This window comes from Epinephelus moara, chromosome 8 (assembly GCF_006386435.1).
Source record: "Epinephelus moara isolate mb chromosome 8, YSFRI_EMoa_1.0, whole genome shotgun sequence".
Lineage (NCBI taxonomy): Eukaryota > Metazoa > Chordata > Actinopteri > Perciformes > Serranidae > Epinephelus > Epinephelus moara.
Window position 1 is genome coordinate 29,140,943 of NC_065513.1, and position 27,957 is coordinate 29,168,899.

A 27,957-nucleotide genomic window follows, 5' to 3' on the forward strand; every position below is an offset into this window, starting at 1 on the left:
AAAATGCTTAAATTTAGGACCAAATCTGTTTAACAAATAGTATCAACCCAAAAACTGCTGCAACAACTTATGAGACATAATTGTTCTAAGCTACTATACACTCTAAACTTTCTAATTTTGAAAAGGAACCTCACTAAAACACGTTTATTACATATTTATAAATAAAAAGAAACCTGACACAGTGCTACATCTCAAATTAATCTTCAGGTTCTCTGCTTTCAGATGATTTATATCACTTCTAGTGTTGACCTTCTATCTCGACGTAAAGATCCCCTGCCCCCCCTAAAAAGGACAAAATTTGGTCTATTGTAGGGAGGGGTAAAGTAAAGAAGTTAACAAGATTTTAAGATATCCTCCCGCATGATGGCATTCATCTGGTCAGTCTAAATCTTACGGCTACTTATTAGTAAGCTTTCTTTAAGTTAAGACAGCCTTATGAAGCATTACCAGCAGCACTGGTAAATCATGGTTGTTTAGGCCATGTGTACAGATTTGGCTCAATGCTGTATTGTTACGGTTGTGTATGTGTTCTGTGCTGCTGTCCCTTCTCCCTCCTGTGTAGATTTGCCCAGGTGTGCTGCATTACCTAACGAGGTGCAGCACACCTGGCATGGAGGAGGTGCTTAAGAGCTCCTGTGCCAGCAGCAGAGGAGAGAGGCCTCTGGTGTGGGGCCTTCACCAGCTACAGTGTTTGGTACTGTTGGTGCAGCTACCTACCATCTCAGTGTAGTCACTGGTGCAGCCAGGCACAGGAACAGGTATGGGCACGGTCACAGACACCCCAGTGGTTCGGAACAGCACTGGTGCTGGGATCAGTTTGGCAGGAACAGCTGATAAAAGGCTCCTCCCTTGGCCCTCCCAGATAGCTAGCTCCCGTGGAGACAACAGGAACTTGGAGCAGTCCTCAGGAGATGCGAGTGTTGCGTATCGCTCAGCGAGCTTCGAGGCAGCTGCTGCTCCAATGCCAACTCCACCTACACCAGGGACACTGATTCCCGTGATGCTGTTGTGACGGCACGCGCTGCCGTTGACGCCGGCCTCCAAATGGTCACTGTCGTCGTCAAGACCGCTGCTGTTGCTGTGGACGATGAAGCAGAGCATGCAAGGCAGCTGCAGGAAACAGTTCCTCTTCTTCTTCTTCCTGTGATGCAACTTGCGTGTCTTCTTCTTCAGGCGGTAACCATTTTTCGAGAGAAGATGGCCCATATAGATGATTCAAGGAAACTCTAGAACAACAAGAGTCAATTCATGAGTAAATATAGTATTCAGGAATATTCTTAAGACCTTGAAGACCACAGTAGTGCTGGCTGTGTATATTGTATCACTGTTGGTATTATATTGGTGTCAATACAATACCAAAAAAGTATTTTTCAGATCACTTTTTCAGATGATGTAAACCCTTTGCTTGTTCATTAAACAAAACAAGCCAAACATCTCAAACACAGCAGTCATTGATGCTGTCTTAACATAGGTAACTATAGAAACAAGACCTGACAAAGCATCTGACTAACTTCCAGTAGTACTTGACAGGTTTCACCACTCAAAAACATTTAGGTTTGAAAAAGGCATGGGACGATATGAAAATGTCTTGTCACGATTATCCTGCAATTTACAAAATCATCCTGGTAATCATTGCAATATGCTTAAAACTCTTTACATGGCACTAAAACATACTGGAATCACTTAACCTTACATTCTGTTATGAAACAAATATTTTATGGCATCACAGATAGGACACATCTTTCTTTCTTTTTATGAACATGCTTTTAAAAAAAAAAAAAATACTCAAGATCTTACAAAGTCAGACTTTTTAACAATTTGAAATGACATCATATCTTTGAATAATAAACATATGCCAATGCTTGATCAAGATCATCTGTGTTTCTTGAGGATGGCATGTATGCAGCCTGTTTTTGCAAACCCTCTTTAATTGGTGGTTGCCCAGCAGTCTCTTTTGGTGCTGCTGGACAAAATATTCACAGTTATCTGATAATGGAAATCACCAACTTATTGTGAGTCTTTGTCATTGCGATCTGTGATAAAATCGTACATCGTCCCATCCCTAGTCGGCACTCAAAAAGCACTGGGGTTTGATCAGCCCTTAAAAAGTGTGGTAGAGAACAAATAGAGCAGCTTCACATAAAAATAAAACATACATTTGTCAAGATTATTTAAAAACTATTTTTCTTGAAGCAAACACAAATGTTTTAAGCCAAGGATGTCAAACATACAGCCCAAGGGCCAGAACCACATGCCAAATGTCCAATCCAGCCCTCTAGATGAGTTTGCACACCTAATGTTGATGCACATGTGAAGGCTGAGAGGTTTCAGGAGCAATGTAAACAGTGAGCAGATACTTCATGTTAAATACTGCCTTAGAGGCTTTTCCACTCTGACCAGAACACAGCTCTCTGAAACAATAAGTACTTTCTATGGTCATATTTAAAGATATTGAGCATTGTGCAAAATATTGTCGACCAGCAGCTTCAATACAAAATAATCTGTATCAGACTTCTGTCTTAAAACAATATTGGTGGAGCCCTGCTGCTGAGGCACTGACAAAACTTAAGATTGTGAGTCAGGGGACGACTTAACCTGCCTCTTTAATAGCTTCCACTTTAGTGGAAAATTATGAAAAAAGTCACACGTAATGAAAGTGAGTAGTAGACTGACTCAAAGTGGAAAAACTATGACAGACTGTTGAATTTGCTCATAATTCATCTTTCTTCTTTGTTTGGTAAATGGATGAACACTTTTAGAATGATAAATTAATTTGGCGGGGTTGATATTTATAGGTTATAATGCAGTGGTTTCAGTGGTGCAGCCCACTTGAGATCAAATTAGGCTGTATGTGGCCCCTGAGCTAAAATAAGTTTGACACCCCTGTATTAAGCAAAGACCAACATCAACAACTATGCTCAAGATCCTCTGCCAACAACATTATGTGGAATAAAAATGAATAAATACAATGTATGCAAATATACAAGACATATTTAAGTACTTTGCATCGCTTTCCCTTGCTATTCTTGACGCAAAGCAAATTCCCTCTTAGTGTTTCCTTGTATGGAGTAACTTTACTGAGCTAGAGGAGTAGTAATACTAAGAGATTTTCTTACTTAAACTCTGTAACTTCAGAGGGCACCCTCTTGATTTGCCTTCCCCAGACTGCTGTAGCCTTATATTATGTTCAGCTAAACTTCACAATGGATTTTCACACAACAGTATGGACAGGAGGAACAATAACTCTTCCAGTACATGATGACATGTGAGCATACATGGTATTAAGATAGACCTGAGACAACGTGAGCCTCTTCTGAAAGTGTCAAGGACAATTAAGATAGCCCTATATTTATACTGACACAGCTGGGAACATATATGATGCTGAAAATAGACAGCCAACAGTGTGTTCACTCACTTCTCTCCGTGTAGTACACAGTAGTATCACAACATTGTTAGAAAGCAGTCATATGTTGTGTACACAACAAAGGAGCAGCAAACTTTATAGTCATGACTTGTATTATTAGTGTTATGAGTGCATTGCTTGTCAGGTGTTAAAACCCTGATTTATTTGCCTACATTAGATTACAAAATAGCAGATTTGTTGTGTGTTTAGGGAGGAAACAGCAACGATGCACCGTCCGGCTGCAGCCGAATGTAAAGATGTAAACATTGAACAGGTGGTCATTTGTTTAGCATACACACTCCCACAGTAGTGTTGACGTGACAGTTGTGTTTTGGCTGAAGTCGCGACAGATTTATGTGTGAAATTAGCTCCAACTCAACAGCACAATCACACCCTAATTAAGAGGAAAAGCCACGGTTTCAGTGCTAACCCAGTTGAAGCTTTCTGACAGGCTAGCTTGCTCCATCACTAGATGCTAACTTAGCTGTAGCCCCAACATGAAACATCTCTCACCACTTCACACGGTGCTCCCACACTCCGGACGGTGCTCGCATAATACTGCTATGCTGCACGGTCGAGATGAGTGCTGACAAGTCCCGGCAGGAGAGACACGGAGGCGAGAAACCCTGCTACTGAACTAGCGTAATGTTTATCCAAACAGTGGCAGCTCTGGCTCTGCTGCTGCTGCTGAGGCTTCTTCCTCGTTTTCTTCTATGAGTTTAATGGCAGTTGGCATACCAGCTCTAAGGTGCATTACCGCCACCTACTGGACGGGAGTGGTAGGGCAGTAGCAGCAGTAAACAAAAAAAATAAATAAATAAAAATATTTCTATGTGTTGCAGGGGGGCACTAAAGATGTTTTCACACATAGTCCCTTTTAAACAAACCAAACTGAGCCCTCTTAAAGAGCACCAAAAAGTGGACCAACAGAAAGGGGATTTGAAAGAGGAGTCAGTTCTCTGTCTGGTCAACTTCAGCTCTGATGGAGCCTCAGTCCTCTCAGGCCTATTTTATATATTGACATAGTTTTGTTTTTACTTTGACGTGGCACTGCAGTGTGATTATGAGGCCCCATACTTTCAGATGAACCTAAAAGCGGAGGAAAACCTTAGTGTTTCTGTGCTGTAGACTGTTTCCGTTTGATGCATTCTATGGTCCAAATCTGGAGATGTGCAGTATCTTCCGTGGACCAAACTACTCCTCGTCCTGCATCCTTGCAAGCCTTACAGGCTAACATGGTTTCGTCTGTTTTTCAAGTGTCCCAGTGCAACCGCGTGTGATCTAGAGGGTTAAATACAATGGCAAAGAGCAAAGCGAACCTGGAGCGCTTTGTGCTCACAGTGCACAAGTAAAGTGAACTACACTGCTGACTTGAAGGGAACTAGTTCACTTCAGAGGGGTCTGAGTTCTCTTGGAGTGTTTGCATATGCGCAAAAAAAGCTGAGCCAATTTAGAGGGCTGGAAAGGACCAAGTGTCAAAACACCCTAAGACCCAGGCAAAATTTGGCTAGTCAAGGTGAGAGCACCTGAACTTTTAAGAGGCTCATGGAGCACAGGTGTGTGAGCCTCATCCTTGATCTGTGAACACTCCTGCGCACATGCTCGCCTGGTAAGCCGAACAAACCTTGTGTTTCGGGTGTTTTCACGCTTGGTCCTTTTCAGCCCTCTAAACAGACTCAGATTGGTGACTCAGCATTTTTTGGGCATATGTGTACACTCCAAGAGAACTCAGACCCCTCTGAATGAGTTCGGTTCGCTTCAAACTTTCACTTTAAGATTTAAAATTTTTAAAAAAAAAATTACAATAAAAAAACAACAATAATACACAATGAAACAACATAACCTTATTTCACATGAAAACATCTTTAAAAAATATACACAAAGCCTTTTTACTATGTATGATACATCATAATTCCCTCTCTAATATCTATTTTACATTGCAGTGAAAACATCAACAAATCTCCTTAAAACAATTGGATTTATTCAAGTTTCTCACCTAAAGCTACATTTTACAATATTACACTGAACACATCATGAGAACGTTGTAACCATAGTAACTTACCGTCGCCGAATACTAATTTTTACCAACTAGAGCTTGAACGCGTCACAACGTAAAATTAACGCAACCTCCGCGAGATGTTCGTTGTGTCCAACGGCTGCTTAGCGGTAACGGCTAACTGAACTAGCTCTCCTCCTGTGGTCCTTTCCCTCCACATACACTCCTCTCAGAAGTGTAGTGCTAATTTAGGGGCACCTGAGAGCTTTTGTAGTTTTAACATAATAACGATACAGCGTTTTCCGGGGTTCAACGTGACGTCAGATAACTCTTCTCCCCCAGAGAGCAGGTAAAGTGTAACGAGCTGGTAGGGGGGCCCTGAAAAAATGGCCTCTCTATTATTTCGTAGGCTTTGCTTTGTAGCTATGTTGTTGTTGCCATGTGTAATATTTTAAAATATTGGTAGTAATAGTATGAGTAAAAAATAGTAACAGATCAACTTTTTGATAATTTTTTTCTCTCCCCGTTTGTGGCGCCCCCTATGGATGACGGCGCCTTTGGAGTTTCCTTCCTGTGACACAGTCTGGCAACTGCACACTGCTGTTGTGCACTGATGTCACCTTCTATTCTACATTAAAGGAAATAGAAATGGACCCAGTAGTATTGCTAACTACATAATTATTATGAACTATTAATATGTACTTCTTTACTTTGCTGTTCACTTTAACCTTCAGTTTCGGTCCTCTCTCCTCCCTCTGTCTTTGACACACTCAGAGACACACACACAGCATATGGGCGTGAATCTGCAGCCACCCTCTCCTCCAGCCTGAACGGCAACTCCCAAAATAGCAAAGCGAATTCGGAAAGCCTCAGGAAAAAAAAATGGCTGAAGCACTTTCCCCAATAACTCGTCAAATCACCAAAGAAAACCAGGAGCTTTGGGTCCCCTCTGTCGATTATCGCCTCGAAGACGTCGAGGACTGTTTAATTTACGACCGACATGGATCCTCTGTTCCGTTCAAGAATTTATATCAAGACAGGAAATCGGTCATAATTTTCGTGCGGGTAGGGGAATAACTTTCTTTGGCTTAACCTTGCTGCTGACTCATAGGCTTCACTGCCTCAAGTAAAATCATGTCAGGCTCGAGTTAAGTAGATTGAGCCCCAATAAAAGGCATCACAGTAAGCAACAGGTGAGCATCAGCCTTGGCGGACAGATGCCCCAACAGCTTCCCATGCTATGATGGCAGCGGAGGAATGGAGAGATCATGTCCATAGGTGAAGACAGAGGGCTGAACATTATATAGGTGCAAGATGAGAGTTTTAAACAGTGATGTGTCATCACTATAACCTATTAACTAGCTCTGTTATATACTTTGTGTGTCCCTGCAGAATTTCTTGTGCTACACCTGTAAAGAATATGTGGAGGATTTGAGCAAAATACCTAAAGAAGCACTAGAGGTAAGTCCCTATCCTCAGCTGTGGATGCACTGGACAGGCAAAAACACCCTAGGTAAAAATGTTTTTCATGCCCTGGTCAATATTTTGGGCTATTTATGCTTCCATAACATGTTATCTTTGAAACAAATCGAAAGAAAACTTCCAAAGTACACATTAAGGTGTTTAGTTCAGATTTCTGATCTGGAAATGTGTGCAATGATCCAGCTCCACCTGGCTTGGTCTCGGCAACGTCCTCCAAACATCAGTAAGTCCAGACTGGTAGAAAAAGATTTCCGCACACTTACATCTATGCAGTGTTTCACTTTATTGTTGAGCTTTCGGTCTGTTAAAAATAATAATAATGATAAATAAAATAATAATAAAAATATTTTAAAAATAATGAAATTATAAAATTTAATTTCCCCTTGAGGATTAATAATGTATATAAAATAAAATTAATCAAATTAAATTATTAGACCTTCCTATGTATGCTCTGATGAAGGTCTAATAGACCGAAAGCTCAACAATAAAGTGAAACTCTGCATAGATGTAAGTGTGTGGAAATCTGTTTCTACCAGTCTGGATATGTATGCAAAAAGCACATTTAATTAGGCATATTAAAATGTACAATTTCAGAAAACTGGTAATACAAAAACTGAATAATTTAATTAATCAACTGGGGAAGTTTAATGGTGATGTCTATTAGTTAAAATTCCTACCCAGTGTCTAATTTTTGGTCTAAAAATGTATGGAATATGACAAAATTTGTCTTAATAGGAAGGTTTTTTTTGTTTTTTTCCTCACACTCTGAGCCAAAAATGTCCACTTCAGCAGCACCAACCTTTTTTCTTTTCTTATTTTTATTTGATAGGGACGATGCAATTACCATAGTGCCAATACAGAGTAGGCTATGGGATGGGTGTGTTGCACAGAGAGTTTATAGATATTGTCAATTTTCAACTCTTGTCCCTAGCTGGGCTTTTACATGTCTACCTAAAATATTACAAGAAATATGCAGTTTAAAACACATAATAATCCACAATACACTATAAACACGGAAGGCACAATATAAAACATAAACCACAATACACACACAATACACATTCCACAGAACATAATACAAACATCACAAAACATCCCACACCTACTACAATACACATATTACAATACACTAATATCCCCTAAAAATTTGAGGGCATTTAGCTAAGAGTGGGTACAGCTCTGCTTTGGTTTTAGCCTGCACTTGACCTTTGTTGTGAAGGATTTTAAATCTGTAATCAGCTTTATTTTAGTTGGTAGTGTGTTGTGAGTTGACAGCCCTTTATGGAAAAGGCTGATTGTCCAAATTTAGCTTTACAACATGGTATTTTACAATTGCCATTCACACTGCTCCTTGTTACTGTCTTGTCTTGTCTTGTCTTGTCTGAGTTTTATTACTATCATTGCTACATTCTAAAGGTTTTTACAAAGAGGGTTGTTCATGTATCATCCATAGCCTTATTTATAGAACATTTTATTCCTATAAAACATTGTTTTTTAATGGCTGTTGCCAGTATTTTCTCATTTATGGAGTGATAAAAAGAGTTATCCAGAATTCCCTCTGTAAAATCCTTTGACTTTAATATGTCAACGAAATGAAACAAGAATTCTGAACTTGGCTTAATCCAATGTTCAGATTTTTGTTCTGGAAGTGTCTGCAAATCAGTGCATATTTAATTAGTTAATGTTCCACTTGTATATTTAAACACAAAATCCCAGAAAACTCACCTGGGGTGTCTCCCCTGTGTCGGCCTAGTTTCAAATTTGAAGTTCAAATCAGAGTTAATATCCTAGTGATAGCTTTGATGGGTGTAAATCTAAATGACTGACTCTGAAAACATTTGATGTGTGTTGTTGCAGAATGCCGACATTAGACTGGTCGTGATTGGTCAGTCTGCTTATCATCACATAGAGGTAATGGATTTTGTGATTATTGTGCATAATGTCAGTCTGCCACATCTGTTCCATCATGCTAATTTTAGTTTTCAATCTTGTCTAGCAATTCTGCTCACTGACGGGGTATCCTTATGAAATATACGTGGACCCGGAGAGGTGCATTTATCAAAAGCTTGGGATGAAGAGAGAGGAGAAATTTTCAGACTCAGGTAATGCAGTAACAGTTTAAGTTCATGAACGTAGCATATTCTGACATGGTAATTTATAAAGAATTGCATCTATATATGTTTGTGTAGCCAACCCCAGTCCCCATGTGAAGTCTGGTATGTTTATTGGACAAATGAAGAGTATCTGGAGGGCCATGACAAGCCCTGCATTTGACTTCCAGGGAGACCTGCATCAGCAAGGTGGAGCCATCATTGCAGGACCAGGTCAGCTTGTCTCTCTGTTTCCTTGTATTTCTGCTCAGTCTTAATTTCTCCTTCTGGCATCACTGTGTTGTATAGGCTACTCTCTCACTCTTTCATCCCTCTGCAGGCTCTCAAGTTCATTTTTCTCATTTTGACATGAATCGCCTGGACCACATGCCCATTAACTGGCTCCTGCAGCTCGCTGGAGTTCAACAGACTCTGGACTTCAGCGATAAGCCAAAGATCATCCATGTGTAGCAGGCCGGCCGCCTGAAATCACGCTCCTCCCCACATCACTGTTATTATCACACATGCAGGGATCTATGTGTGTTACATGTTAAGTTACATCACCATTATGCACTGGCAAAATGCTACAAAGAGTGTGGGCAACATCACTCGCTGTAACAGATATTTGTGTCGCAGTATTTCTGAGTCTGTTATTTATCATGTGTGTAAGCTACTGGTTAGCAACTTGACTGCCTCACCAAAATCTTGGATAGGTCTAAAACATACTGTCTGTGTTAAGTGTAAAAGTTTATTCTTGACCTTGGAAACAGTAGTTTGACGGAAACAGAGTCTAAACTCGGGGTCTCCTTTCTAGTTTTCAGAGCTGTCAATCACATTTCATGAGCTGCTGAAGTTAAAAACTCTGGGAAAAGCCAGTAATATCGCTTTTCAACCAACATTAAATGGGCTCTGTTCCAGTTCACGCAACTTATTCTGAACCATTTGAAGCATTCCCTCATTTCATTTATTTTCTGTAACCGCATATCCTGTTGGGAGTTGCGTAGGGGCTGGAGCCTATCCCAGCTGACATTGGACAAAAGGCGGGGTACACACTGGACAGGTCACCAGACTATCACAGGGCTGACACATAGAGACAGACAACTATTCATGCTCTCATTCACACCTACAGCCAATGAAGAGTCACTACTTAACCTAACCTGCATGTCTTTGGACTGTGGGAGGAAGCCGGGGTACCCAGAGAAAACCCACGCTGACACAGGGAGAACATGCAAAACTCTGAGCAGAAGGGCTCCCCCACCCTGGGCTCGAGCCAGGAACCCTTGTTGCTGTGAGTCGACAATGCTAACCACTGAACCACCATGCCACCCTACCGTTCAGAGCAAAAATAAATTGGTTTAAAGCTCAAAAAGTTGGTACCCAGCTCGAACCGAAAAATAGCAGGTTTTCACTGACCTGAAGTGCGAATCGTAACCATATCAGTGAACATGTCATATTCTACATGTTGGAAAGAGGATGGTCAAGTGAGAAATCATATTATCATCAACAGATGGTCCATGCTTGTTTTTCGGTTGAAGACAAATATCTGTGTTAACATAGGGTGGCACAGTGGTGCAGAGGTTAACATTGACACCTCACAGTAAGAGGGTTCCTGGTTCAAACTCAGGGTGGGGGAGGCCCTCTGTGTGGAGTTTGCATGTTCTCCCCACATGTTATCAGCATGGGCTTCCTCCCACAGTCCAAAGACATGCAGGTTAGGTTAATTGGTGACTCTAAATTGCCCGTAGATGTGAATGTGAGCATGTCTGTCTCTATGTGTCAGTCCTGTGATAGTCTGGTGACCTGTCCAGGGTGTACCCCGCCTCTATCCCAATGTCAGCTGGGATAGGCTCCAGCCCCCTCGCGACCCTTAACAGGATAGGCAGTTGGGGAAATGAATGAAATAACAGAACAAAAGCTTGCAGGTAATCAATACAATCTGCTGTACTTCCGCTGTGCATTGTGTAATACCCTCAGGTGATGATGCATCCCTGATTACAATGGTTCTGCTAAAAAGTGGTTGAAAGTAAAACGCAGGCTAGTTTGCTAGAAAGCACCAAGGTTCCACGAGTTCTTGATGAAACCTGTTCAAGAACCAGAGCTAATTCGGTGGGAAAGTGGTATTAGTGAACTGAGTAACGTTCTTCTGCTAATTTAGACCGTGAGACATGGTACAAAGCTCTGGAAAAGCTTGTAAGTTGTCCTTGAGGTAAGATTGGTCTGGTGTGAAAGCATGAATGATGTGTGGCTGTGTGTGTAAGAGGGACATGAATGCATTATGGTTTGATTTTCTAGCCTACCTTTTCTATCACTTATGTTACTATGTCTTATATTCTGTAATTCTGTTCTCATACTTGTTGTGAGATGGTGTGCATGATTAATATTTATGAGCACTTGATAACTGGTGCACTGGTGTCAGTGGATCGCAGTCTTCTTTTTGTACCCACTTTCTTTATATTGACAGTGTATATTTTACTGCAAGTAAAGTTTAATTGCTATTTCTTGGCTGTATTTGTCTTGTGTCATACTACCTGCATGCAATCTGTACCCTTATGCATGATCATTGCCCTGTCATGTCCATATGGGATCTACTCAGCACCTATAGGACTACATCCCCCACGTTATCTATACAGCTGGTGCAGATAAACAGTGGAGGTGGGCGCTGGACATCCAGTCCTGATACGTCACATGCAGGGGATTCAGAAAGCAAAAAACCTGCCCCTGCTCATAGACGTCACCACCACCACCACCACCACCGGAGAGGCTGGAGCAGACACACAACACACACGCAGTCCCAGATCATCAGCAGCACAGGAGGCAAGCACCATGCCATAACAACAGAGCGACCAGACGGGGACTAGGCGCCGCACTGCGAAGCGAAGGAGGTGTGTTGCTGCAGCTGCTCAGGAATGTCCACCGTGCAACCCTGAAGACAACATGAAACGCAAGAGCGAGAGGAGACGGGCAGAGTCGAGGAAAAAGCGCTGTGCAGCTCCCAACAGCTCAGAGGCGGAGCCTAACTCTGATATTTACACTGAGATAACAGGTAAGAGGGTCTGCAGGATGAACCCGGTCAACTTTGAATTTGAGCCCAGTTGGCAAATATGAGGAGAAGCAGACAGCAGATGGGACTGCGCATGCACAGCATTGCGTTTTGAATGTCTAGGGTGTGTGCAAATCAGATTTTTTTTTTCAGCTTTTGACCTATTATGGCGACACCGTCTGTCCCTTTATCGTAAATGCATTTGGTCTGCATCGAGTATGTGTTCAAAATACACACTATCTGCAGTACAGTTTTGCTTTGGTACTTTAGAGCAAGAAATTATAACTTATAACGCTTTATCATGATGTGTAGGCGAAGTATAGAGATGGAAAGGTGTGTCAAGGGCTTAAATATCATAGCTGACCCACTGTCAGTGTCGTCCAGCGTATATTTTCACATCTTTCATGGCGTTTTCCTGCTTCTTGTCCATCCTTGCGCAGCTCAAATCCGAGAGTGGGCGGTTCCTCGAAGTGTAAACCACGAATCTGATTGGCTGAGGGATCGCCCTAGCAACCGCTTGGGCACGGTTCCCAGGGCCTATCATGTGTCTCATATGGAGAACTTTAAACTGAAATGGGCGGGGCAGAGTGTAACTGACAGCCCGCGCGTCCAATCACGTAGCGTCCTGCATCTCTGGCAGCCAATGGCGTGCGCAGAACAGCGTAGGGGGAGGAGTCGGGCTTAGATCATTTTTTAGCAGAGTGCGCACTTGCACGCGAAACTCTTCTTCCCTCGACTTCTCTTCCCGTCGCCTGCCAACTTTCTAGTCCCGGAGAGTTAGCTGAAGCTTAAAAACATTTTCTTAAATCGCTTAATTTTTTAAACATCGCTTTAAATTGACTTTTTAAAGCATCGTGCTCAAAATCAGGAGACGTTTTACCAAGTATGCGCAAGTCCTTGTGAAGAAAATCAACCTCGTACGTTTCTCTGCAAAACAGGCATGTTCAAAACTGTGGGCAAGATGACCGCGGATGATGTTTCGTCAAGATGCATTGAGTTTATCAAGGGTGAGTTGCTAGAAAACACTGTAAAAAGTAGTTATAGACGAAGAAGAGCTAATATGGGGGAAATGAGGGGACAACAGAAGTTTGTATGCATGACAAAAGCAAGTAACTGCCTCTGTGTGTTGTCGCCCTACCCCCCCCTCCCCCCCTCCCCCCCTCCTCCTCCTCCTCCTCCTCCTCCTTCCTTCTCCTCCTCCAGATCAACTGTATTTCGCCATATTAAAGCAAAAGATCAAGAGCACAGCTGAGCGCCACTGCTTCTGCATAGATGAAGAGCTGGCATATGAGAAGTAAGTTATCAGTGTCATCTCATTTTTGCATTTTGGACAGACTCTGTTTGCTCGTTGCTGCATGTGTTATATGCTTTGCCCCTGACCTTTGCTCTTCTTCCAGTGCAATAAAGACATTTGAAATGGCCACACCTTATGGTACCATTGCAGTCCTTTAAAAGTTATCTTTCAGGCCATTAGAGCTGGTGGGAGCAGGCTTGCACATTAGCAATTCAAAATACAGTGATCCTTTTTTTAATTTGGTATTAAATGTTTTGTAGCTCACTATTGCAAAAGCAAAATATAGAAGATGTAATTTGGTGCACTGCTTTAGATAAACACTAAATGACCCTTTTACTGTTGGAAGAAATCCAAATAACCACAACAGCATTAAAAATTAAAAGCAAATAAACAAATAAAAGCACCTTTTTCTGCAGGGCATGGCTGTTTAAATGGGCTGTTGTTAGATCGGCGTCAGGAGAGGACACGACTGACCTTTCAGAGCCCTTTTTGTGCCACTGGTACAAAAAGGACCTCTTGTCTTTGCAGCTTTTTGTCCCGCTCTGAGTGACCCACTCTGGCATCAAATGCTTCCAAATTTAGTCTTTACTCTGTCAGTGTTTTTACTGTTTCAGTCTGAGGTAGCTGATTCTATCTAGTGAAACATCCCCAGAGACGGTGGCTGGTTGCATAAATAGCCACTCTGACACTCTTCTTCTTCTCCCTGTCTCTCCCAGCTTCTATGCGGACTTTGGTCCCCTTAACCTGGCCATGTTTTATCGCTTCTGTTGCAAGCTGACAAAGAAGCTCAAGGTAAAGTAAACCGTTGGTGTTAATTGTACTTCCTGGAGGAAAGAATGGGAGGCAAAACCCAGGTCAATCGATATCTATTCATACCTGTAGTAGATAGGCTGAATAAGGTGGGGTTAAAGATTTTTGCACGACAGCTTTGTCAATTTTTTACAGTTAAATTTATAGCTCCAATATATCCCTGTTTTGTGTCATCACTGTTCCTCTCTGTCAAGGCAGTTGGTATTTGGCACGTCGTGATTTTCGAGGCTGTCAGGCACAGATTTAGCTGAAGTTTGGACACAGATGATTCAGCCTCTTTCCAGCTCTAGTACATAATTGTCCTATGTGATTATGCCAAAACTGTTTTTAGCTTAAAATTGTGTTAATTGGCATCCACCCCACCTCCTATGTAGAAAGTCATTATTTAATTTATGAGTTAAAGTCCTCGTTTTTATCCCCATCCATCCTTATTTTGTCCAGCCACTGTGGCTTACTGTAATGTCCACATTTAACCTTTTATATGTAAGTCAAATGAATAAATATGTTATCACATGTCAGTTCATACTGTTGCGATGAATATCTTTGCACAGTCCATCACGCTGTCAAGGAAGAAGATCATCTTCTACACCTGTGGAGATCAGAAGAAACAAGCCAATGCTGCCTACCTGATCGGCTCATATGCAGTAAGTGGTGTGCAAACACGCACGGTACATACAGCTTGTGAACTAATAATAAAAGTGAGTAATAAAAGTAGCACTTGCTGATTGGACATTTGTGTTTTAAGGTGATGAATCTAAACATGACGCCAGAGGAGGCCTACAGTCTGCTGGTGTCCAGGAATTCAACTTATATTCCATTCAGGTAACAAGTCATTTGTAATGTATATATTTCACATTTAATGAGAGTTTTAAAATAAGAACTGCTGCAGCTTGGGCTGAACAGTATATTGTGTTAGTATCCTCATTGTCATGTGCAATACACATAAAATATTTTGCTTTTTGAAGACCAACTTCAAGAGAGAGGGAGATGAAAGCATTTGAGAGCAGGATATGCAAGATAAAAGTTTACATCCTTCCAAGAGAAATAAACTAGATGAATAAAGATCCGTATTATGTTATGCTGATAAGGACTGTCAGTATGATTTATGTTTCAGAGATGCTTCGTTTGGAACCTGCATGTACAATCTGAACATCCTCGATTGCCTTCGTGGTGTTTACAAGGTACGTCATTTTAAGCTTCATTTATTTTTCTTTCTTGCTGTGTCACGCTCCTAATGAAATTAACTTCCTCTCTACCATCTTCCAGGCTCTGCAGTACGGCTGGCTCGACTTCTCCAAATTTGATGTGGAAGAATACGAGCACTATGAGAGGGCAGAAAATGGAGACTTGAACTGGATCATTCCAGGAAAGTTCCTCGCGTTCAGCGGGCCTCACCCAAAAAGCAAAATAGAGAATGGTAAGAGGAAGTTTGTAGTATACCTTTAAACACTGTCTGACCTCAATATAGCACCACACATGGACTCACACAGTCATTTTTTGTTTCTTACCGCAGGGTACCCTCTGCACGCTCCTGAGGCATACATCCCATACTTCAGGAATCACAACATCACCACTATCATCAGACTCAACAAGAAGATGTACGACGCCAGGCGTTTCACAGAATCTGGCTTCGAGCACCATGATCTGTTCTTCGTGGATGGGAGCACACCAAACGACACCATCGTCAGGAAGTTCCTCAACATCTGCGAGAACGCAGAAGGAGCCATTGCAGTGCACTGCAAAGGTAAGATTTCTGACACACAGGAAGCATTGTTGATGGGTCAAACTATTCTGGATGATTGTGGTCTGGCTGTATAAACTGTGCTCAGTATCCTGTTTAATTACACATTTTAATGCCATACTGTTTTTGTTGTTTTTAGCTGGTCTGGGGAGGACTGGCACTCTGATTGCCTGTTACATGATGAAACATTACTGCCTGAGTGCTGCAGAAGCCATCGCCTGGATACGGATTTGCCGACCAGGGTCCATCATTGGACCTCAGCAGAACTTCATTGAAGAGTAGGCTTTCACTAAAGAGGGACTTTCAAAATGTCACAGATTTAAAGGCATAACTATTTCTCCTTAGAGGGAACATTTAGGATTTTTGAAAGGTGTTGTATGAGGTACTTATCCATAGTCAGTGTATTATCCATACAGTTGGCTCAGTTTGGAGAAGCAGCAAGAGTACAGACATGGAAGCTAAGTAATGTACTGCTGTGGATAGGGGCAGCAGCAAAATGTATTTTAGCCACCTTGAAAAAGTCCCACCTGAAAAAAATCTATAACAGTTTAAGCGTATGCTCTATTGAAAATATTTTCACTGCTTTACCTTTCCGCCAGACAGCCTGCTCCGACTGAGAAGCAGTTAACGGTTTCAGTTCTCCATCTATACTCAAAGTGCCAGACTCAATTGACAAAAACAGTAATTCTGACTCGCTGAACTTGAGAGCTGCTGGTCTACTGCTGCCCTGATTTATAAGTTTGTTTGTGTTATTGTGTGACTTTGGTGAATCCAAATGAACCCTCTTAAACACCAAAGTCACACAATGACACAAACAAGCTAAATGATCAAGGCAGCGGTAGACGTTTAGTTGCTGACCCTTCCCCAGCAGTGCACTGTTTAGCTTCTGTAGCTGTACTCCTACCTGCTTCTCCAAAGTGGGGATGTATCGTCCACCATCTACTGTAAGTAACCTCGGTTCAAAAGATCAGAACTATCCCTTTTAATAGTAAATATCCGTGACTAAATAAGAAAAAAACTGTTTAAGTTTAGAAACAACATCCTTGGATATGAGATATTATTATTATTATTAGTATTATTATTATTATTATTATTATTATTGGATTAGATATTATTTATCAAGAGTAAGAAACTCAGCTGATCTGCTTCATCAGGACAGTGTGGGTGAGGTTTAATCAGATTTGATTGACAGTGCCAGCAGAATAAATCTTTTAATGTCACTTCACATTTAAATGCAAATGTTGATATACTCTGGTTATTGCACAGAAATACGTGACATCAATGTTCCCCACTGTGTCATGCCCATGCTGCTGAGAAATGTTAATCATAATAGTGGCAGTGGGGGTTTGGCAGGAAAAGCGAGTTTATTTTGTTATGTGTTGACATTTTGTTCATCAGGAAGCAGAACGGTCTGTGGGCAGAGGGAGATGTTTTCCGAGAGAAGATGCTGAATGAACGAGAGAACGGAAAGATGGCTGTAACCAGGATCCTGTCTGGTGTGGATGACATAACCATTAACGGGAGCAACAAGAACAGGACAACAAAGAAAGAAGAAATGGACCTGGTGAGTTTATGAGAGAAGTTCCTGCCACGCTTTCGGGTGCAGAGTTTGCTGCATGATTTGTGAAAGTACTTCAGTAAGCAGAAAAAACGAATGAACCACAAGGACACATGTCTATTTATAGCTGTTTCTGTTTTACAGTATAATGATGATGAGGAGAGAAATGGCCTCACACAGGGCGACAAACTGAGAGCCCTGAAGAGCAAGAGGCAGGCCAGATCGTCCTCCGGTTCACTATCGTAAGTACCCAGGCAGCCTGCGAGTCTCATCATGCATCACGCCGGCGTATTGTAGTACTGTAAAAATTTCAGTCTCTTGGATCATTACACGTATACAGTTGTTTTTTCAAATCATAAGTAACTTATGATTTGAAAAATAAGATTTCGTAACGACCAGGAAGTGACCGTGTAGGATTTTTTTGTTACATTTATCATTTCATTTGATGAGCTTTCTCCTTTCCTCAGTGTTTGGCAGCTGACATGGCTAATCTGTTAGGGCTCTCTCTTACACATAACAAGGCGATTTCATCCTAACACCGTAATTCATCTATAAGTTAAATAATCAGGCCGTGTTCTTGCAATATTTCAATGACTCTTTTGATTAAATGTCATCACATGCTGATAAGTGAAAAACAAGGCATCCCATTTACATCTATAACCAGAGAGAGATGAGGATGAGCGACGAGTCAAGGAAGTTAACGTTGAATATTAAGACCGAGTGAGTGACAAAGCTGTGTGGAGGACTGGATTAGAGGTATCTGATACACAATCTTCCAGAAAATAACTTTTTATTTAGGTCTGGATTTAGAAAGGCACAAAAGATGTGGGAGTTTAAATTAGCTGCATGATTGCTAATCTGCAAATTTTCTTTCTCAGTCAAAAGTTTAAAAAAAAAAATCTCAGATTGAAGGAAAAGAAATCTAAAAATAGAAATTGATACAGAGCTTGTTAAGTACTAGGTTACCATGTCACAATGTGCTCGAGGCAAAATTTGATTAGCTTTTTTAAATTACAGAATCAGTGGAACAAGACCGTGCAGGCATATTAACAAATACATAAAAATGTCCACCTCATACCTAAACTATGGACTTGAAAATGATCTAATTAGTATTGTTCCGATATATGAAGAGTTAATAATGAAAAAGTGGTGAATTAGACTTAAATGTTAAGATTAGACAACAGACATTTGTTGTGTTGCAGTAGGGAACAGGCAGAAGGAAGTATGCATGCATGTACTTCTGGCACCACTGAACTAGCTTAAGTAGCAGCTCAGCTGAGGGGGATGCCATTGATGTTTACATCTTGCACTGTCATGAGGACAAGCCTCTTTTAGCTCCATAGCTGCCCCCTCGCTCTGGAACTCTCTCCCCAAACACATTGAGACTGCATCGACCTCTCCTGGTTCAAATCACTCATCAAAACGCATCTTTTCAAAAAGGCTTAACTATTGTAAAGTGTCTTTGAGTACCGTGAAAAGCACTCTATAAATAAAATGTATTATTATTATTATCTAGTTCCATTATATTTGAGAGAACGCAGATATCTCCGACACTCAGCAACTCACACAGAAACAATCTAGATTGACAAATAGCACCACAGATAAGAGGAAAATATGTAGTTTTAATTTGGGGGGTTTACTGTCCGTTTAAACTGTTCCACAAATGAAGCTAGATTCAATTTACTTGTCAATTAAAGTCATTGTGACATGTTTCTCGTATATTTCTGTGAGGAACAAACATAAGAGTATGCTGGGCAGCTGTAACACGTGACTTGCCAGCTCTATGGAAGCATTGCGTTCCAACAGGAGGTGCTAAAGTGCTAATGCTAACCCCCACAGTTATCTGAACAGGAAGAACCCGACTAGATTTCTTTCTCGCTTGTTGTCTGTCTAAATAAAGTCCACATCATTTGTGCCCGTGTAAATCAAGCCGTGGAAGGTTGGGTGTCAGCATGGCTGAGGATGGTTGACTGGCCTCTGCCAATGTACCCATATGGCTTTGGCTTTTGTTGTCCCATGTCAGGCAGGTGGTAGTGTTCTGCTGCAGCCTCATGGGCACGGCGTGGCCGATGTGTTGCCTGCCGTTCAAAAGATAGCTGAGAGAGGCAGAGAGAGTGTGGGGGAGAGGAAAAACAGAGAGAGGATGTGAGGTTTTGTATGATGGAGGTAAGTGCACGTCACTTCCTTTTTTAACTGACATCCTCTTCCTGTAGAAACGGTTGCTATGCCAGTGAACGGTACGGCTGAGTTTTGAAGTTGTCCTTTTTTTTTTCTTTCTTTCCTTTCTGTCTCTCTTTGGATGACCATGGTGTGAAGTGGATATGCACTTAGTGGATGCATTACATTTACACGCCTTTCATTGTCTGCCTCTCATGGACGCACCGAGCTGATCTGCTTTGATATCGAGGCTTACCTGAGATATCCTCTGAGTTACAGTAAAGCTCTCAGGTTGAGCCTGCTGTGCTTGTTAACAACGGCACCAATTATTCAACTAATCACATTTTTACGTAAGATCTGGATTAGTTGAATTCATGTTTTAGTGCTTGGCTTGCACTACTGACTTGGCACGTCTCGAGAGAAAATGTTAGTCAGGGAAACTGGGTCCTCGTTCTGATCTGCAGTACTTCCTTAGTGTTTGGTAAAGTAGCTAACACGCCTGCTCAACCATTTAAGCAGTAGGTATTTTTGGAATTCGCCTGTAGTACTTTAGTGTTAGAATGATGTTTGCCTGAGGTGTTTTATGAGTTTAATTAGCCGCTTTAAATGGCATCGCTGGGCGAGTAAATTTCTCCTGATCGTCATTCTAACACAAAGGATGATAAAACATCATATGTGAGCTTCTGAGGAGGTAGCAGGATGAAAATGCGTCTTTTATCTGTTCTCAGGAGGGAGTAGAGGCAGAAGGGAGATTTGTTCGCACTTCAGGCCATATGCTCTATCAGTGTATTCGTTGCTACACAAACCTCTAACTTCCAGCTGAACTTCACCATCTGGCCCCACTGTTTGTTTTATTATGTAATACTGAAGTGCATGTTGAATTCCAGAGACGATTAGAACGACGATTATACAAAAACGTTCTCTGCCCTTCCATGCATGGCAACAGGCACGAAACCCTCGGACATGCACGCATGGACATGCCTCTGTGTTTGATCTATGTTTGTGTCTAACATGTAATTAATGTTGGGCCGGGTTCATTGTCAATGGCCTGTTGTTTTTCCATTGCTTTGGTGACTGGATCAGTGTACACATACCATCTGAGCTTTGGGTACTCCTTCAGGCTTCTGTCTCTGCCAGCTTCTTTTTAAATGTTCTGTTTTTGTGGAACAGAATTTGATAACGGATACTTAAATATTTTTACTATGTAAAGACATGTTTTTGTGAACAGTTAAAGAGCTCGACTGATATATTGGCAGGCTGGTATCAACCACTATTTGCTCAACACAGATATAGAAGGTCACATATATTTTGGCAGATATTGCTGTCCAAAAGTGTTTTTATAGACTGCATTTTGAATTTGTATATACGACATTAACTTTGTTTTTTAATACTGTACTGTTGTCATTTGGTTATTTATTGTGATTTAAAGGCTCAGTGTGTCGGATTTAGGGGGATATATCGGCAAAATGGAATATAATCCATATTATATCTACACAGGGAGCAGGTTCTCGTCCACAGAGTCCACCATGTGTTTCTACAGTCCATCCTAGAATGGACAAACCGCGTTTTTGTGTGGGCCACTGTAGCTAGCAGCCCATCTGTAACGAGCCAAAGAGCTAGTTTAAATCACCTGATAGGTTTGCTTTGGAAAGGAAGAGACCTCTGCGGATAATTTGGCTCCCGTTAAAAATGTCCTGAATGCCTAGATCTTAAGTTACCAGAGGAAAAAAGATGAGCACACATCAAAGGGGAACACCACCTAAATTACAAATTCCAATATGTTATGTACATGACCTAGGAAAGTTCAATCAATATTTGTGAACTTGAGCTACTCTCTCTGAAAGCCAGAAACCAGAGAAGTGAGTCTCAAACTTGCGATGTCATCAAGTTTAAAGTCTGGAGCCGCTCCATAGATAATGAATGGGAGAATGATTTTGTGGACCCACAGAATATTTTTCTTTTTCATACCCAAATGAGTTTTACACTGTTGTAATGTTCTTAGTTCTTGGTGCTCCCAGTGTCGTCTATATCATCTTTCCTAATTCATTATCTGTGGAGCAGCTCCAGACTTTGTACTTGATGACATCACACATTTGAGCTTAAGCAGTCAAGTTTTGAATCTGGGAGAGAGTTGTAGAGTTATATTTTTAGCATATATGAATTTTGAAAACCGGCTTAGTTCCCCTTTAAGATAAGGTAATAAAAAGTTGAGGACACATTAGCAGGTGCTGGGTTAACACGCCGTCTGCAACATGCCAAACAGCGCTGGAGAAACACTGATTTGTAGCATGAAACTGCTTTATTCAGTGTTTTTCTGGTTTTAATCACCTTGTGCTTTTGACCTCTGCTTTTAAATCGGACGTTGGTAAAAACCTCCTGAACAATGAACACTAAAGGAATTATAATCAGGACTTCACACTTGGCACATGGGACAAGTTTCAGCTGGTTGCAATCTGCAGTCCTCACCACTAGATGCCAATAAATCCTTCACACTGTTCCTTTAAATACTAACAATGTATTGTGTATCTGTTAGTTTCAACTGTAAAATAACCTGCTACATAACATATCATATATTTTCATAACTCTTATATTACTAAATTATCATCATTGTCCAGAATGTTAAATCACTCGGTATATTATCAGCTTTTTTTTTTTTTCTTAAAATTCTCAAATATCGACGTCTACTTGAGTATTCCCACATCGGTCGGGTTCCAAGTAGAAAGCAAACTGCTAACACATCAGAGCAAGTGAAGAACAAAAACTTGCTGACTGGCACTGTTGGATGCAAGGCTCTTTGAAAGGTATTTCATCTAATCCAGTCCCAGTGGAAAAGCAGAACATCAGAGGCTTTGTGTCCTGCCCGGACGTCTCCTGTCTCTCCTTCCTTTTTTTTCCCCCCTTTTTTTCCCGTTTGCTCTTGTTGTTGGATTTGTCCTCCTTTCAGATGGCTGGTAGCCATGCTGCTCTCCTCCCTGTGTAGCCTTGCCCTGTGGTGGATTGTGTATGGCTTCCCTTCTTCCATCCTGCATTTCTGTATAGACGGGTTAGGATTTCAATGAGTTCTGCCGCCCGTCAGCCCCCAAAAAACCTGTCCTGCCCCCCCTTCTGGAGCTCTAACTGAGAATGCTGTAAGTGAGCCCCCAGTCTTTTTTTTTAAACTCCCAACCCAAATCAGAAATTTGTTCCAAATCATCCTCTTGTTACTTTGTTCTTTCTGCAAGCACAGTACACTTAAAGAGAGCAGAGCCAGTTCTGAAACATGTAAAACACCAGAGGCTCCTGTATTGTCATTGTCACCATTTTCTGTACATAATGATTTTGTCCTCCTGTTTCCTTCATTCTGTCATTCTTTTAAACATCATGCTTTGCTGGTTATTGTGCGGACTGGCGTGCCAACTGTTAAAAATAAACCCTGCCAGACAGTTAATGAAAAAAAAAAAGGCAAATCAAGCCCTTTTTAAAGTTGTTTAGTGCCACCCCCTGGCTGTTTCTGATACTACTTGGCTTTACTAATCCAACCTGGCTGCTGAAGCTGCAATAATGATCTGTGCACATGTCTATCAAGATTTTTAAAACCTGTTTGCCCATCTCCATACAGTCCTCCACTCTGTCCTGTCACCTGTCCTCTCAGATCTCTCCATATATAAAGTTTAATCCTGTTTTTACTGTTGTGTTTCTTGTGTTTTCACAGACAAGAAGAGAATAAGATTCACACCAGGTCATCATCACAGTCCCTAAGGTAAGGTTTGCAGCGCACGCACAACATGTCTATCTACGCTCTGACACACAACATGGCCGCTGAGACTAATGCCATTTGTCTCCCCTGCAGCAGGGTCATCTTACAGGCCAGTGTTCAGGGCTGTAAGGCCAGCGTCAACCCCTTGGCTCTGTCTGACCAATCAGACAGCAGGAAGAGGACCAGAACCTCACTGCCAGCCAACGGAGTAGGAGGAAGGTCAGTGGCTGCATTTGACACTCAGCACTTATTTACTCAGCGATAGAGCGGATATATGACCTGGGAGAGCAGCTTTTTTATTTACCCAGACAGACATGAGATGCCTTTTTGTGTCTCTACTTGAAGACAAATAAAACCAGGAGATTGGCTTCACTTGACCCACGTACTCAGTGTCTGTGAGATCAGTGGCAGCTCTGATTGAAAGCGGGAAAATGCAACTTAAACCTTCTCTGTAGGACTAAAGGTGCTGTGTACAACATTCAGAGCATTAATATAGCAGCAAACCACTATTTGTTTTGTAAAGATATCGTGAAAGTAATGACATCCTGAGCAGAGAATGAAGTCACACTGCCTCTGTGTGGGTTGTAATCTGAGGTTCTATGTACCATGTTGTGATCTGTAGTCCATCTGGTCCAAAATATGCTTAAAGGAGAAAAAAATGTATCCCACTGGCTAACTAATCACTGCCTTACTAACACCCCAGCCCCAGTTTAACACTGTCAGCTCTGTCAGCACTGTTGCCATTAGAGTGTTTGCATTATTAACACAGCTAGCTACTAGCCACCTGCTCAACTACCTCCATGTTAAGAGCCATGTGCAGACAATCCTGGCCCAGACTCTGAATCATAGCTATGCTCTGAATGTCGTATACAGCTCCTTTTTTCCTGTTCATACAAGGAGACATCCTATATCAGAACTGGGTGGGAACAGTGGGAAGAAAAATTAAACTTCAGGCACTCATGCGTGGAGCAGGAACAAATGCACTTGAATTAAGTTAAAAGGCCTTTATCCCAAAAACATCGCTCTTAAGGTCTTCATCAGGGTACAAGAGGGTGAACAGGAACAGGAACTTGGTAGGGGGGTGTCAACCAATCTTGACTGATAGGTGCATGTGGGTGACAGCAATGAATCACCATGAGAGGCCATTTTGCAGGTGACACGCCAAGAAAAGAAGAAAATACAATCCATTACTTAAATTGTTAAGGTATTTCCGTCCGTCAAACACAAAGACCTTATTTTCTCTTTCTATTATATATTTCTGTACAGATACAACTTCATGATTTAAGTAATAGATTGTGATTTTTTTTTCTTTCTTTTTTATGTGATGGATGTAATTTGGATGTTGGTGCGTGTCACTTTGAAAATGGCCTCTCAATGTGATCCATTGCTGTCACCCACCTGCACTTATCAATCAGGACTGGGTGACACCCTCTACCAAGTTTATAAGATGTTTGCTTGACTCCTGTCCACCTTCTTGCACCCTGATGAAGACCTTAGGGTCGAAATCAGTTGGTGTTTTAATGTAAGCAGCCATGTATTTTGGATAAAGGCTTTTTGACTTCAAGTGCATTTGTTTCTGTTCAACACGAGTGCCTGAAGTTCATTTTGTCTTCCCATATGCTGACCTTTCTCTTTAAGAGCACCTGTGGGTTTTTTTATTGAGTCTCATGATAAAGACAGTCCTCGAGCTCACCACTACCTAGTTCTCCAATGGGTGAGAGCAGTGTTTTGAATGTTAGATAATTAGATTAATCCTGGAATATTTAGCTGTATCTTAGTCTTCATCAGTAAAAGGAGTTTGTTCAATTGCCATAGATGAGATGTCACCATGTGACTGATGAAGACTGACTGATGAAGCTAAAAACCCTAGAAAAATTAAAGATTATTCTGTCGGATTAACATAATTGTATACTAGCTATAAAGCCCTCATTGTGGACATGTATTTCCCCCTCTTTAAATACTGCATGTTTTCCATGTATTTCATCATCCAGGACTGTGCTGTGTTGATAATATCAAACGCATTTAATTCTACTTTGATGTGATTTTTGTGAAGTTGACACACTGTTGAAAAGCAACCAAGAGGCTATAGCCACTCGTGGATCCTTGTTGAGTAAATTAACAGCTTCCCCTTCTCTCTGCCAGCTCCCTGTGCCACACCAGACTGGTCAGGTCCCTAGGCAACTTGCATGTAGTGGCTGGCGACAGGGACCCAATGTGTTGGGAGCCATGTGGCAGCCATAGAGACACGGCCAGTGCCACAGCCAACACAGGCACTCTCATCAACTTAAACATGGCACAGGCCCACATTCAGGCAAGCTCCCTCCAACCTACTCTGAGCCACAAACAAATCTTTTTTCACAGATTTTTCAATGAGGATGTGTTCTCTATGCTGTCCAAACAAGGGGGGGGGGGAAATCATATTTAAATGACTTCTCTAGTTTTGGCAGCCATAGGATAATCAGATCTCTGTTGAAGATGATATCATGGGTGCCTGTGTACATTCAGCCAAAATCCAGAGGCTCAACTCTCTCCCTCTTTCTCCTCTTAATGCTCATAATCACTTAATGTACTTAGGCTGGGGCGCATCAGCACAAATTAGAAGTTTTAAACAAAATCAAATTGTGGTTTATCCACAAATTCTCTTTAATCAGATGTTTTTACGCAGTTAGAAATGAGCAAGATTCAATTTAGATTTCACTTTTAACCATTTTGATATGACAGTTGTCTGGACTCATGTCTGCTAGCTGGGAGAAAAATGACAGGTCCTTGAAGAGAGATAACAATCAGACTGGAGTGGCCTCATTAAGTTAAATGCTCAGTCCCTTTTGATTTAGGATTTTTCCTGCTAAATCGGGGAAACTTTTGACATAAGTCTCAGTTAGTTTGCCAGCATAAATCCGAAGATAAGGGTGGAGTAAGCCAATGTTTAAGTGCTTGTCAAAGACATGAAATGTAATCAAATGAAGACAGAAGTTTGATTCAGATTCAAAGGTTTTCATTTCTTTTTTAATTTATTTATTAATTTATTTATTTAGTACTGTTAGTTTAAGCTTTATTAGTCCAACACAGTTAGTCTCAGCTGTGTTTAACTTAAATGGCTGTCTGTACTCGAACATTAATCCATGATGGTGCAACCCAGCCACGGTCTTTCTTACTCAGCTGTTGTACTAACATTAAATTTAGCCTGACACTGTGCAGGACTAACATTTAATAAATCTGACCCTGCTTATCTACCTCTGTCAGGTTGCCAAATGAAACTCCACCTGTCTCCCTGCTGCTTCTTTCAAAAGCTTTCCTTGCATGTTCTCCAAGAACAGCGGGTTTCCTACTAAGACTGGCTATAGCTTCTCTGGACTCTGCTGCTCACTGTGTCTTCTGCCTCTGTGATCACGTCTGCATTCTTTACCGGTGCTGATCTGTAATGTTTATATCTCCTTTCTCTTTCCTTGTCTTTTATATTTCTTACACGCAACAGACGTACTGTCTCCAGAGGACGTAAAGCTCGCAGCTCTTTGCAATCAATTCGGTTTTCCAGGCTATGGTATCTATCCTCTTCACTTTCTCTTACATTTCCTGTGAAATATGTCTGATTCATGTGCAGAAACATTGATTGAATGATTAAATAATGAATAGTACAATGTAAATCAGTGAAATTTGTCCCTCTATTAACATTGACTTTGTGTTTTTCTTCATAGTCACTCCATACCCAAAGCTAGAGCTCCTCTACTTCGGTGAGCCGGCAGATCTGGAAGTCCTGAGAAACTTTACACGAAATCCAGCTTCTATACAGCTGTTCTACTCTTTCAATAGATTTTTAAGTTTTGGGGAAAAAAGGTTGGAACAAACTTTAACCAACTTGATGTGACATGTAAATCATTTATAGATTGTTTGATTACAAGTTCTTTTACCTGTAAGGCACTTTTGGTTTTTATATTTTTAACAAAGCATCATGAAACATACTGATAGTTTTAATCATTGCCTGGTTGTTCTTACTCATTGAAGCATGCAGTAGCAAACATCAGACTGGCATGTGAATCCTAGAGATACCCTCCATAATGAGCACTGTGCAACAGATATTCTGGTTTATAAGATGGGAGAATCACATTCAGTTAGATGTGTAGATGGATTTGACTGGGAGTTTGTCATATAAACTCGCTCCTGGCCCTCTGTGGCATGAGGCTGTTTGCCTTGATGTAGTTGAAACAGCGTCCATCAACAAGATACAGCACTGTGCTCATTTGTACCTCCATTCTCAATATCTGGCTTGCCATCTACTTGTGAAGCTTTTCAGCTACTGTATTTCAAGACTGTAAATATGTCGACATTTGATATACTCGGTTTGTATTTTTTAAATATTTTGTACTATGTTTGAATCATGCTATGAAATGTCAATGGTCCTAATGGGGCCCCTGTCTAACTCATGTTCATAATCCACTGAAGACGTTTGCTCGACGCACATAGAATCAGACTTTTTAAATAAAAATTTACTCCAATTTATGTCGTCTCTGGTTGTAAGTCCTTGTACCATATGCTTGATATGCCAAGATGCATTGACACAGCTACAAGATCACAAATGTCTTCTCACTGTGATATCACATTCAAGTTTTTTGATAAAGGAAGCTTGTAGTTTTCATGCCAAGTCACAGTAAC

At 41.2% G+C, this 27,957-nt stretch overlaps 3 protein-coding genes across 15 annotated transcripts in view; 2 read left to right on the top strand and 1 right to left on the bottom strand.

Annotated features, from left to right (window-relative positions):
- Positions 1–4,112, bottom strand: part of fbxl17 (F-box and leucine-rich repeat protein 17) — a 289,004-nt gene extending 284,892 nt beyond the window's left edge. For both annotated transcript variants that reach the window (XR_007570352.1, XM_050050910.1), the window contains exons 1-2: positions 3,917–4,112; positions 718–1,226 (exon numbers count right to left, since the gene is read on the bottom strand). Coding sequence is in view for 1 of the 2 variants with exons in the window: in XM_050050910.1 (XP_049906867.1) it covers positions 718–1,206 (489 nt within the window). In the remaining variant the exon portion in view is untranslated. The remainder of the gene's footprint in view (positions 1–717; positions 1,227–3,916) is intronic.
- A 2,125-nt stretch (positions 4,113–6,237) lies between these two features.
- On the top strand, positions 6,238–11,466 carry prxl2c (peroxiredoxin like 2C). Its single transcript, XM_050050594.1, has 6 exons — positions 6,238–6,464; positions 6,792–6,860; positions 8,739–8,792; positions 8,878–8,983; positions 9,071–9,205; positions 9,312–11,466. Exons 1-6 carry the CDS (start codon positions 6,282–6,284, stop codon positions 9,440–9,442), a joined length of 678 nt encoding a protein of 225 aa, XP_049906551.1. The 5' UTR covers positions 6,238–6,281; the 3' UTR covers positions 9,443–11,466.
- A 238-nt stretch (positions 11,467–11,704) lies between these two features.
- cdc14b (cell division cycle 14B) lies at positions 11,705–27,798 on the top strand. Of its 12 annotated transcripts, none has more exons than XM_050050587.1 (17): positions 11,706–12,014; positions 12,950–13,018; positions 13,215–13,305; positions 14,022–14,097; positions 14,667–14,759; positions 14,861–14,937; positions 15,230–15,296; positions 15,382–15,532; positions 15,629–15,859; positions 15,996–16,134; positions 17,255–17,420; positions 17,559–17,656; positions 23,263–23,310; positions 23,404–23,526; positions 25,450–25,618; positions 26,783–26,848; positions 27,003–27,798. In XM_050050587.1, the coding sequence occupies exons 1-16, from the start codon at positions 11,906–11,908 to the stop codon at positions 26,804–26,806; spliced, it is 1,731 nt and encodes a 576-aa protein (XP_049906544.1). In that variant the 5' UTR covers positions 11,706–11,905; the 3' UTR covers positions 26,807–26,848; positions 27,003–27,798. The 12 variants fall into 12 exon arrangements, 9 of the variants coding, with proteins under 9 accessions (XP_049906544.1, XP_049906549.1, XP_049906547.1 ...); XM_050050585.1 differs by having other exon boundaries at positions 11,709–12,014; positions 23,401–23,526; XM_050050592.1 differs by lacking the exon at positions 25,450–25,618.
- The last annotated feature ends 159 nt before the right edge of the window (positions 27,799–27,957 follow it).